The following is a 13,057-nucleotide window of genomic DNA, read 5'->3' as shown; positions in this document are numbered from 1 at the left end:
AATATCAGTTTAAACACACTATAAGCCACAAATTAAACTGTACATTTATTTAAGTGATAATTACCTTCCTAAACTCATGTGCACTAAGAACCACTGCAGAGCACTAGCACAGTGTAAATGTGGATGCTTGCTCGTAGCAGGCAGCCAGTAAACCCAGATGCTGCACAGAACAGACACCACTTCTTCCCAAACTGTATGTATAAACACCACAGCTAAGCAAATTATTAAGCTTTTAATACAGAACCTTTCCAGTATTTGCACTTCCCCACATTTATCTTTCCCAGCAGAAAAGCCCTACAAATAAAAGGGGCAGACTGTGTAAGAACGCAAGGGAAAGGAAACAAAACAAGATGTGCTCAAACACAAGAGGATAAACTGATGTCAGCAACTTTTACTTAAGAAGACTGGTTAGATACATGGGCATGGGGGAGTTGTGAGATCCAAGCTGTTTATTTCCCACTCCCTTTCCTCTGTCTTTACAGGTCAGAGACTGGGCTTCACTGCAGGGTAATGAGGTTTCTGTGCCTGAAGTCCTTCTTTCAAACTGACCCAGTGTGAATGGCAGCACACACTGTGCTAACACTGCTTTGTCAACATCAGCACTAACATTTCCACGTAGCACTAGGCTCGACTGCAAGGCGAGACAGATACGCCTGAGCAACCATAGGTACCACATCTACCTTATTAAGTCTAGCATGGTAACAAGGAGTTCAAAACAGGGGAACAGTTCAAGGCACTCCATCCTTAGGCTTTCCCCTCTCACTAGCTGTGGGCAATACTTTCTGATGCTCTTGTGATCTCAATTCAGAAGAAGCATCAGAATAGTATTACAGAACTACTCGTCCTCTTAAACGCAGTGCCAGTTAGCTTGTAAAAGATACTCTATTTGAGCTTCTGTTAGGACTAGGACCTTCCTTCGATGAACTTTCTATTCCATTGCAAAGGCAGGTTTTAGAAATACTTGTGTCAGAAACCAACTGGTGAGCGCTCGCCTCTGAGCTTTGCTCTCTGAGAAACCAGATGTGTTTCCATGGCCTGTACAGTCTTAATAATTGGTGTTCAAAGACTGGATGCCAGTTTTGAACCAAAGGCAGACCTCCAGATACATATTCCCAGAGAACAAAACCACAGTGTTCTTTCATAACGCTGATCCAAATTTTCTCAGTGTTATTTTTCAGGTATGTTTCCAGTGTATGTCCTAAAGCCAAGACAGTGGAGCAGATGGTACTAAAAAGCAGTGCAGGAGCACGTAACTCCTGCAGGTAGTCCCGCCTTCCAACACTTCTGCTGGGTCACCTTGCAGTCTGAGGCACCTGTCCCACTTCACAGCTAGCCACTGCACATCTTCATAGGTAACGGATACTAAAAACCAAACAGGGCTTTACAACTCTGACAAATTAAACCTGGCTCTGGATGAGGCCAGTGTGATAAGAAAACATGGAACTTTTATCACCACAGAAATGGCGGTGCCACAGCAGGCTTTATTTACTTCACAGAATCACAAAACAGTTTGGGTCAGAAGGGACCTTAGAGATCATCCAGTTCCAAACCCCAGCCATGGGCAGGGACACCTTCCACTAGACCAGCTTGCTTCAAGCCCTGTCCAACTTGGCCTTGAGCACTGCCAGGGATGGGGCAGTCACAGCTTCCCTGGGCAACCTGTGCCAGTGCCTCAGCACCCTCACAGGGAAGAACTTTTTTGGTTAAAAAAAGCGGGGAGAGAGGGTGGGTAGAAACCGACGTTCACCACTCTAAGTTGTCACTATTTTGGAACTTACTTTTTATTTTCAGCAGACTGACTCTCCTTCCAGCAATCCCTAGACACCTGGCAGCCGGAGGAGCTGCACTTCCCTAGTTAAGAGCTGAGCCCAGGACGCCCAGCAGACACCCGCCTGCCGACCGTCCGCCTGACAGCACCACTGCCAGGCCGACAGCGAAAAGGGCTTCCCCCACCTCCAGGCCGGCCGACCCCGGTGCCACCGCCCTGCCCGGCCCTTCCCTCCTCTCACCGGGTCCCCCGCCGGTGGACAGCCGGGCCGGGTCGCCGGAGTCCGGGCGGGGCGTGACGGGCCGCCGGCAGTGCGACGTGTCACAACGGCGGACGGCGGCCGCTGCGGGCTCCCCACTTCCTCCCCCCTGGCCGGGCGCCCCTACCTTGTTGGTGGGGACGGAGCGGAGCCGCTTGAAGATGGCGGCAATGTCCTGTTTGCTGGGCTCGCACATGGCGGCAGGTGGTGGCGAGGCGGGAGGGCTTCGAACCGGAGCCGCTACCGCCGGCTCGCTCGCTCGCTCGCACTGCCAGGACGCTTCGCTCCGCCCGGGAGGCGGCCACGCCACGCGCGCACCCCTTCAGCCCGGCGGGGCGCGGCCTGCGGTCGCCGGCGTGGCGCGAGGGGGCGACGCTTCGCCGCCTCCCGGTTGCCCTGGAGACGAGCGGCCCTGCTACGTCAGCTCCAACGGCCGGCGGCGAGCGGGAGAGCGGTGAGGCGGGTCCGGGAGCAGGGGATAGCACCGGCACGTCCGCCCCGCTTTCCGATGGGGAGAGAGCTGGAGGTCCGGGGAGACCACCGCAGGGACAGCACCTCCCGCTCCGTTCAGGGGGGTGGGGAAAGGGAAGCAGGCACCTTCCCCTCAAGAGAGGTAACAGCAGGTTGTTACGCTTGGGACTAGACCTGGTTTTGCTCAACAAGTGGGTTCCAAGCGCTCTGTAAAAAAGTTTAGTTAAAACCATCTTTTCCTCTTCCCTACAGCCAGGAACAAAGCCACAGAACAAAAAGCGTACAGGTTTAAATTGCTTTCGAAAGCAGCATGTTCAGATCATAGATCTGAAATCATGAATCTTCTCAGAACAGGAAACAATAATAGAAATACAATCGGGAAACGTGTAACACACTGGTAATCCGTACCTCAAAAGCCTAGAGTGCCTGAAGCATGCTGTGCTGAGTATGGTTGCACCCAGTGACCTTGTGTCAGAGCGTTCCCCCTCACACTCCACCTTACAGGAGCATTATTGCTTGAGGCACGAAGCTCAGCAAGGGCAGAGATGAACCCTCTTGCTAAAGTAGATACTTGCTGGAACACTGGCCAGGATGCTGCAGGGGTCCTACAGGAGCCACTTTAGGCCCCCTATGGCCAGCCCCATACTAAAGGTGCAAAGTCCCTAAGAGTGCCCCTCACAAAGCAGCACAAAGACAGTTTCGTGGCTGTACAGAACTCAGCTCAGCAGCGGTAAGATGATCCGTAACAAGATCTTCGAAGCTTGGCATCACAGCACTCTTTCTGAGAGATCATCAAATCTCACAAGGCTGTACTCCCTTCTCCCCTACTCTTCATAGACGCTTAAGACTTCAGTTATCCATATATGGAAAAAAACATTTTAGACCCTATTTCTGTAATTCTGTCATTTAGTTTAGAAAGTCTAGGTTGGAAGGGACCTCTGGGGATTGTCTGCTCTAGCATCCTGTTAAAAACAGGGCCACTGATTGAGGTATCTATCTGTCTAAACAGTCAAGGCGGCTACAAAGAAGGTGGAGTCACCCTTTTTACAAGGAGTTCTGTAGAAGATGAAGGGTGATGGGCACAAGTTACTCCTAAGGAGATTCCAACAGGACACGAGAGGAAAATTTTTCAGGACAGTAAGCTATTGGAATAATCTCTCCAGTGAATGGTGGATTCCAAACATTGGACACTTTTAAGATTTGGCTGGACAGGGTGCTGCAACATCTAGTCTAGGTGATGCTTTGCCTAAAAAGGTTGGACCAGGCAGTCCTTGAGGTCCCTTCCAACTGGGTATTCTATGATTCTATGAAGTTCAAAGCTTTGCATGAAAATCTAGCTTCAGCCCTTCAGCCTCAAACCTGCCTCATCCTCAGGGCCTAAAGTACAAGAGGTTCACCATCTCCCGCAGAAGCTAACAATCCCCAGTTCTTTCTGGTTGGTGGGGAAGTTATTCAGGGTGATGAGACCCATTACCACCCTGATTCTGGCCAGTTGGTGAGCACAGCCTTCTGCTGAAGCAAATTCCGTGTGCTATCCCCATGCTGGGCCCTCAGCACTTCAATTCAGAGGCATACCTTGCCCCTGCAGCACCTTGTTGATCACCAGGGGTCAGTCACTAGTTACCCTGACAGGCAGCTGAATGGCCAAACAATTTACTTTCATTTTCAGAGCATGGACATTTGCCAACAGCAGGCCAGCAACCTCTACTCTAGATTGATGCTATCACAGGCTGGGAACCTGATCGAAGTATAGGATAGGTGTCCAAAAATCTATTTATAATGCATATATCCAAGTAACACGGAGACCAGAGTTAAAACATCTGAACCTGTAGAAGCATAAATTGTTGCGTATTCCATCCAGCAATCACCCTCCTTCACAATCACTTGGGATCAAGAACGCCTATTAAGAGACCTCCCTTACAAATGAAGCTTACATTTCAGGAAAACGTTGCCCATGTCATTGTAGGTTGCTCCCTACAGTGTGATCTCCTCCAGAAACACTTTCCAGATCCCATCTGACTGCATGAGGGTTGCCATCCCAGCCTGCAGCCACTGGCCTCACAAGGAGAGAGAGTTGCCAAGGAGACATGCAACCTTGCCAGTTAATTGGAACAATTAACATCAGAAAAACAAGGTCATCCTGCAGATTCATCTGTCTGGCATGATCCTAAAAAAGTATGCTATTTGTTGTCCCATACTTCTCCCAGCTGCGCTGCTGCTTCCCCAGGCAATGACATGCAAAGGCAGCTAGCACCTGCCACTGCAGCAACCTGGGAGACCGAAAGCGCGTTTTTGGGAAGCACAGGCAAGTAACAGCACAAGGAGGCTGGTTCTTCTGTCTTATGCTGGCCTCCGATTTCAGGAGGTGGTATCTATCTGTCCCCTGAGCTGGGACATCAGAAAGTTCCTAGCTGCCCAGAGCCATCTTGTGCACACAGCCTCCATTCAGGCAGTAAGAAGTGTATCAGCCTTGATAGCGTTTAAAACCACACTGCACTGTTCCTACCTGGTCTCAAGCAGTGCCTCTATCCTAAGGCCATATTTTGCAATTCAGCTATGTGAATGTGCATACTAGACAGATTCCTGTTGCAGACTGCAAGTTCAGCTGCTCAGACATGAGTTCTAGACAAGATGGGAGAAAAACATTTAGCACATGCTTATAAACCTGAGGGAGGTAAGCAGGTGCTGTTAGAGGCAATCTTAGAGGAGCATGTAGGTTGTGGGAGAAAGGTATTATAGCGAAAGGAGATAACAGTAGAAGCAAGGGATAAGCTGATCCATCTCCATCAGGGAAAAGGCAGTACTTGTAATTTACTGGCTGTTCTGTACATTGAGTAAAATAGTAATAATAATAATAAAGAAAACCCTGCAAAAAGACAACAAAACTTACTTGCAAGGGTATTTATAGACTGAGCACTGGAGTATACTCTGCTTTGGTGAGCAGCCATTACATGCTGTGCAAGTCCTTACTCAAAGACCAGCACCATGAGCAAGACGGAGTCACGTGGCCAAACATGGCTTATGTCCTCGATCCTCAACAGATTTTCATCTTGACAAAAAAAAACCTGTCCAAGGAACATACTTTCCTTCCCTGGTTCCAATATCCACACCATGGTGTGCTGACATTTTCTTTGTCACTGAGAAAGAATGCTGATTTCTTCGAGAAATTTTGAAAGTAGCCTCCATATCCTACTCTACCCCACTAATGGTGATATTGCCTATCCCCAGAGGAGAAGCAATCTTGAATCTAAATAATGGAAACCATCATAATCAGCCCTGAAAGGTGACGGAATGTTTCCAGGAAATAGAAGCGGGCCTCTTGTTCTTCAGCACATTGGTGGTTTGAGTGGATTGCAGAAAGAGGGAAGGCATAGAAAGAGAATAGCAGCAGTGGAGACAAAGTGGACCACAACTTTGCTTTGTCAGTCATGCCTCGGTGTAGTAGTATCACACCTTACCTAGTGGTTTCTAAGAATGTCCAAAATACACATATTTGTATTCCCAGTGCACACAGAATCAGTTAAAAATTACTTCCATGACAGCTGGTCTGAAAAAGATATACACAGAAGTAGGCTGCTATAGGTGCACTCAGAAACAAGTGCCTGGCAAGTACAACATTCCCTGGAACTGCTGTGTGTTTTACAAGTTCTCTAATGAGGTGCAGATGCAGGGTGACTCACTGCCAGCATGCCAGAATATGACATTGGGTGTTGCCAATTTGCAAATAAAAAACCAAGGGATCTTACTAACAAACCAGAAGGGAGTTCCAATTTGATATGGAGGGAAGATTCTGGCAAGCACAACTACAGGCTAGGCAGAGAGTGGACTGAGAGCAGCCCTGAGGACTTGGGAATGCTGGCTGATGAGAAGCTGAACATGACCTGCTTGCAGCCTGGAAAGCCAACCATGTGCTGAGCCACATCAAAAGGAGTGTGACCAGCAGATCAAGGGACGTGATTATCCCCTTCTGCTCTGATGAGACACCCCTCCAGTTCTGCATTCAGCTCTGGGGCCCCCAACATAAAGACATGGACCTGTTCAAGCAAGTCCAGAGAAGCCCATGAAGATGCTCCAAGGCCTGGAGCACCTCTCATATGGAAACAAGCAGAGGAAGTTGGGCTTGCTCAGCCTGGAGCAGAGAAGGATCCAGGTAGACCTTAGAGCAGCTTCCAGTACCTGAAGAGGCTACAAGAAATGTGGAGAGGACTTTTTACAACAGCATATAGCGATAGGACATGGGAAAACAGCTTTAAACTGACAGAGGGTAGACTTAGATTACACATTGGGAAGAAGTTCTTCCCTGTTAGGGTGGTGAGGCACTGGAATGGGTTGCCCAGAGATGTAGCTGCCCCATCCCTGGCAGTGTTCAAGGCCAGGCTGGATGAGGCTTTGAGCAACCTGATCAAAGCCAGGCTGGATGAGGCTTTGAGCAACCTGGTCAAGGCCAGGCTGGATGAGGCTTTGAGCAACCAGGTCTAGTGGAAGGTGTCCTTGACCATGGTAAGGGCTTGAAACTGGGTGATCTTAAGGTTCCTTACAATCCAAACCATTCAGTGATTCATGAAAGCTACAGCTTCATTACCCTCCCAGTGCCAAAGGTTCCCTTAGGGCCAGAGGTATTTAAGTATAAAGTGTACTTGATGCCCTTTGCAAAACTTGGTCACACTGAACAATTTGTCGCTGCTCACAACTATATTGTGCATAATGAAAATATGTCACCTCATGACAGTTGTAGCTCAAAGTTTCAGGCCAGCCTCTCTCTGCAAATGATATCCTCAAAGACCCAACACAGTCCCAGACATGTATCATTCCAGTACAAATAATCTACACTGAAAATCTCTAGAACAGAAAGATCAAGCACCCAAATGTCTACTCCCACCATATGGAAATGAAATTTAGTAGTTACATCAAAACCTAGTTGAAACCAGTTCAACACATCAGTAATACATTTTTACTTAGTACTAACACATTGTTTGTACTGATAACATCAAGAAGCATAACCACTTCTAACAGGGGAGGTTTCTTGGAGCTTTCCATTCTTGAAAGCAGCCTACATCTCAAAAACATTGCTCAATACAAAGCCAAGAAGTTACTATGCTGGAATTTACATTCCTGCTGCACACTCAATCCTTACTGTGCTTAGGTAAGCCACTTGTATTAGCAACACAAGGCACTTGCCAAGCTACAGCTAGAAGTAGCATCCCATTGCAAACCCCACCTGTATTTGCTGCATGACAGCATTTCATTGACAGCAGGGCAATCAGATTTCAGTGTTTTCTGCACAGGGATTCTAGAAATATCTATTGTTGTAGTACTTCGCAACTGATATGGTTGTTTACCTCACAGAGTTGGAGATTTCACAGGTCATGAAGAAAGGTGATCCAGGTGAGGTGACTGGAGAGTTGGATTTTCAAAAGGTTCTTGCTGATGTCCCTCATAAAAGCTGAAGTAAACTGCTGTGAAATAACTGGTCATTTCATAAATCAGTTACTGACTACAGTAATAAAAAGTGAGAGATTACCAGTGTGTCCCCCAAAGGGATTCATGCATGGACTTGCAGATTTGAATATTTATCTACAAAACCAGTGAGTAGAAAGCTGGCAGTTTGTTGCTATTAAATAACTTATGATCACAGAAGTGGAAAATAGCTGCAAAAGGATCTGGTACAGTACTGATTGCCTAGATAAAGCAACAAGGGAATTTCAAACATCAAATGCCAAATAAAAATACAGTCTGAACTTCTCTAATGGGGTCAGAAGTAGCTGCTATTAAGAATGAACATTATTGGTTCCCTTTCTGGAATTGATCATGGGTTCTCTTTTCTGCAGTACTCATTTAGACCTGTATGAACAATAGTGTGGTGTTCAGTGAACTGAACTTCCAAAATTATGAGGAAAGAACTACATTTTTTTTTCTCATTTCATAGGACCAACACAGATTTTTTTGAAAGCTGAAAATAATATGTTTAAAATATCACTACGTGTTCTTACACTCTTCCCAAGGCACCCACTAGTCTGACCTACTATAGTCGTTCTCAGAGATGAGGTTACACCTTTTGAAATGTGGCCAGTTGTGCAGTAAAACTTTCAGACGTACGTAGGTACATGTAGCTTTCAAGCAAAGCAAGAGGGCAGTTTGGGGAGTGCGTTCAGCATCTTTGTGTCAAGGTTTCAGCCTCAGAAATAACGATCTACAGGGAATTTTAGTGTTACTTTGTATTATGCACACCTTCTCTAATAAAAACAGCCTCTTATTTTCCTGAAAAGATTCTCTTGATATTCCATCTTAACGAGATAAATTCATCAATGCTATCAATTACTGGCAAGTACCAATTTTACACTAAAAAGACAAAGCACCTAATTCATTCAGTGATCACTGCAGGTATCACTGTGGCAAATGTAGTTAACTCCAGTTGGCAGCTGGTCACAAGCGATGTGACTGGTTCTGTTTAATATCTTTATCAATGATCTGGATGAGGGGATCGAGTGCACCCTCAGCAAGTGTGCAGATGACACCAAGTTGGGCAGGAGTGTTGATGTAGGGAAGGCTCTGCAGAGGGATCTCGACAGGATAGATGGATGAGCTGAAGGTTGTGTGATGTTCAACAAGGCTTAATGCTGGGTCCTGAGAGAAAAGGGGACTTGGGGGAGACCATATTGCCCTCTACAACTACCTGCAAGGAGGTCATGGCAAGGTGGATGTACTTAATGCCTTTCTAACCTGGATGGTGGACAAAACACACTCTCAACAGCCTGCAGATGATACCAAATTATAGAGGGCCACTGCTCAGTGGGAGATCAACTCTTGAGAAACAGGATGACAAGAACCTCACGAACAAATGCAGAATGCAAAAATGAGCCTCAAAGGCAAATGCAGTGTCCTATACCTGCAGAGCTACTCCAATGCAGCAGGAAAGGCCAGATGCTGATAGGATAAAAAGAAGCTCTCCATAAAAAGACCAGAGTATCCGAGTGAACGACATGAATCAGGAGCATGTGCTTACAGTAGAGGTGGCCCACGGCACACCAGGTTGTATAAGCAAAGAGTATAGCCACCAGGTTAAAGCTACCTAATTGGAAAAGTGTGAAGATGGTATCAAACTCTGAGGTGTACAAGCTAAGTGCAAGAGGAAATGTGAGAAATTCCGATGCATGTAAGAAAAAAAATTCCTCACAATGAAAGCAAGGAACCATTAAAACAGGTTTCTTAGACAGATGGTGGACTCCTCTTCCTCAGAGATGTTCAAGACTCAGCTGGACAAGCCCTCAACAACCTGCTGTAATTGGACCTGCTTTGAGGTGCTTTGAGTGCAACCTGGCTGCACTAAGTAGCCTCCAGATGTCCCCTGCATTCCCATTCTAATTTTGGCTATGATGAGTATATTCAAACTCCATATACTACATATGAGATAACATTTATGTTCTTGAAGCAAAATTTTCAATTGAATTCAGCTGTCCATTCAAAATGAGGATGAAACTAGTTGTTTTCATTTGGCCAAGCTTAATTCTGTTTCCCAAAGTTCCCATTTAAGTGAAGTTTAGTAAGAGTATCAAAACACTTTAAATAGCCTATTGCTTATACTTTGTCAGCAGCAGTGTAAAAATACTTTACTATTTTTAAAATGTTTTATAAATTTGCCATTAGCTTCTGCTACTCAGCATTATGGAAGACTTTGTCCACTTTCAGACACCCTCCCGTCTACCCCCGCGCTCAGTACAAGAGCCTGATAAACTTGAGCAGGAGCAGTGGAGGGACGTCAGGGGATGGAGCACTTGCTCTGTGAGGAGAGGCTGAGGGAACAGGGCTTGTTCAGCCTGGAGAAGATATTAGTTTGGGGGTCCCATCAGCAGCCTTCCGGCACCTACAAGGAGGCTACCAAACACAGAGCCAGGCTCTATCCAAGCGTAGCAGAATGACACACAATAGTCATCAACTGCAATACGGCAGGTCCTAACCACAAATTAAAAGGGGAAAAATATTATCATTAAGCATTGTAAGAGTTTGAACAGAGAGGTTATGAAATCAGACTTTGGAAGTTTTCCAGACTAGCTCAAAGGCCTGAGCAAGCTGGTCTGAATGCAGAGCTGACTGTGCTTTAAATAGGAAACCAGACCAAAGACCTCCCTTGGTCCCTCCCACTTGGATTCTATGGTGTGCTGACCAAACTGGACATCCAGCATAAGGAACTGGTACTTTGTTTATATTAAAAGATGCAGAATTGATGAGAAAGACGAAATGCAACTTTCAGCTAGCCATCACAAACACTACTACATCAATCACTGCCAGTCAACAAGACAACTTGCAAAAGGAAGAAAATATTCAGATGCTATAAATAGCTTAACTGCTCACCCAAGTTCTACCAGATTTATTATACCACCAAAAGCAGCATCGTGATAGATTCTGCATACACATAAAAGATGTGGTCTCTCTTTCCATAAAGAGTTATGCTTCAGTGTCTTGCCAAGAGCCCCTTGCCCAGTGCACTGACTGCACCTCCCCTTTTTTGTTAACAATAGCACAATGCCACTGATATAATACTTCTCTTTATGGCCTGCTTAGACAATGCAGATTTTGTCACCTTGAACTGCCATAAACCGCAGAGATCATTTGATTCATAAGACCATTTCATGTACACTGAAATAGTAAAAGGTGCATTCTGTGTATTTAAGAGATAACAGATTTTATTGTTTTCTAAAATATTTTGCAATACAGAGACCCAAACCAATAATTCCTGACAATTTTAGTAACCGTCTTGTGGATGAACAATTATGTTGGTAAGTTTTCCTTGACAGACATATACATAACATCCACTTTCTAAGCTTGCACATTTTGGTTCATTGAAAAATGACGACAAAATATATCTATAAGCTCAAAAGCAAACAATAAAATCCAAGACTACCAACAGTGTTTTATAGTTACCTCAAAACAGATCTGTTAGCTTCATAACAGTGTAGCTTCCTAACATAGAATATATCTACTTACCTGATACTTGGGTTTTTGTTTTCTTTTTTTTAAACACAAATCTGCTGTAATTTTACAACCCAGTTTAAATGTAACAAATGCATACTATTTGACACAATTACAGATGGCCGAGCTGTAACTGCAAACAAATGTAGATTTTACAGTGTTCTGCTACAATAATCCATGTAAGGACTAAAGCTAGTTTATATTTTGACCCATAGATTTATCCACAAATACTGATTTTGAGTATGTTAGTGTATTTACTGTACTTCTGAAAATCTAATCACAGAATACTTTGTCTATGGTACAGTAATGAATATGGCAGGAAAGCAGATTTAAATATACCTATAATTTAAACTCTTAAAACAGTCTAAATCTTATTGACAAAAAAAGGCTTGATAACTAATAGCCATGCTCTTTATATTTTGGAATATCAAATTATATGTACATATACACAACATAGATAGGCTCTTAATAAAAAGCATTTCATATATTTTACAGTCTTCTCTGTTCAAAAAAAATTAGCCTTCACAGATTTAACATTTCAAATCACCCAAAAATCATTAGCAGTTTAAAGGAGATCATCTTTTTTCCCTGCAAACATGTGCAGGAAATACCTACTATTCTGGGGCTTACATATAATTTATCTTTTTTCTGAGTGCCATTTAAGGTCTAGATGGAAAACTCTTAGTTTAAACGTCAAACCACGTAAACAACATTCATAATAGAATCCCAACCCATGACACCTGCAGATAGCTCTGCTACAAATAACCTTCTGTAACAGATATTTATTACAATATTTTACAACTTCAAGCCATGCTGACAAGATAGAAAGATTACTATAACATGGAAGGAGTTTTCATTCAGTCAACTGGTGACTAAATCTATGTCATAATTTAAGTATTGATTGATAAATCCAAGCATACAAAAAAGGTGCTTAACTACATAGCATTTAAATAAAAAAATACTGCATCTTTCAGACATCGCTAAGAACAAATAGAAAATTAACTATAATAATCTTTAAAATTCAAGTTGCAAGTTACTGAAGGTCACTTAAAATAACTGATTAAACAAAAGTGAGCGTAAGCCACATACCTAGGGTAGGATGAGGCACAAGCATAGAAATGCAAAAATGTTTAGGATTCACAATAAGAGACCACATGGGAAGAAAAAGCTTAAAAATATATTTCCTATCATAGTATTTTTTCAACCTAACCACTCTCCTTTGCATTGTGCACAAGCTGTGAAACCAGTATCAAAGTTCAAACTTTTGTCTTTAAATCACCATGATTTCGGCATCAAGCTCTTGCCTTTTCATTAAAATATATACACTCTATACATCATTCAGCTTCCTCTTACTTTAAATATGTACTGTACAAGCCTATGAGCTTTTGTAACACTTCTGTATTAGAGCTGTCCTTTGTCACTGGATTGGTTCTACATAGTTTGCTGGGTATAAGCCAACTTGTCCGTTGTCCAGGCGTCCTTTGCACCAACCCTGCTCATCTTCATTCTCCATTTTAGTTAACTCATCCCCTGAAAAAAGAAGGAGCATTGTTAATAAACTGTAACCTTTTCAGTAATAACAGGTAGGTAAT

The 13,057-nt window shown here is 44.1% G+C and overlaps 2 protein-coding genes across 5 annotated transcripts in view; both read right to left on the bottom strand.

Annotated features, from left to right (window-relative positions):
* The window catches only part of ARFGAP3 (ADP ribosylation factor GTPase activating protein 3), a 33,467-nt gene extending 31,156 nt beyond the window's left edge, over positions 1 to 2,311 (bottom strand). The window contains exon 1 of the mRNA XM_061359460.1: positions 2,155 to 2,311. Within this exon, the coding sequence (XP_061215444.1) occupies positions 2,155 to 2,223 (69 nt within the window). The 5' untranslated portion in view covers positions 2,224 to 2,311. The remainder of the gene's footprint in view (positions 1 to 2,154) is intronic.
* An 8,850-nt stretch (positions 2,312 to 11,161) lies between these two features.
* PACSIN2 (protein kinase C and casein kinase substrate in neurons 2) overlaps positions 11,162 to 13,057 on the bottom strand; it is a 56,551-nt gene continuing 54,655 nt past the window's right edge. For all 4 annotated transcript variants that reach the window (XM_061359434.1, XM_061359425.1, XM_061359448.1 and 1 more), the window contains one exon: positions 11,162 to 12,995. In XM_061359434.1, coding sequence (XP_061215418.1) covers positions 12,883 to 12,995 — 113 coding nt within the window. In that variant the 3' untranslated portion in view covers positions 11,162 to 12,882. The remainder of the gene's footprint in view (positions 12,996 to 13,057) is intronic.

This window comes from Neopsephotus bourkii, unplaced genomic scaffold (assembly GCF_033783945.1).
Source record: "Neopsephotus bourkii isolate Nb327-2 ecotype Australia unplaced genomic scaffold, CSIRO-AGI_Nbou_v1 NB_107, whole genome shotgun sequence".
NCBI lineage: Eukaryota > Metazoa > Chordata > Aves > Psittaciformes > Psittacidae > Neopsephotus > Neopsephotus bourkii.
This window is presented reverse-complemented; position numbering and strand designations above follow the sequence as displayed.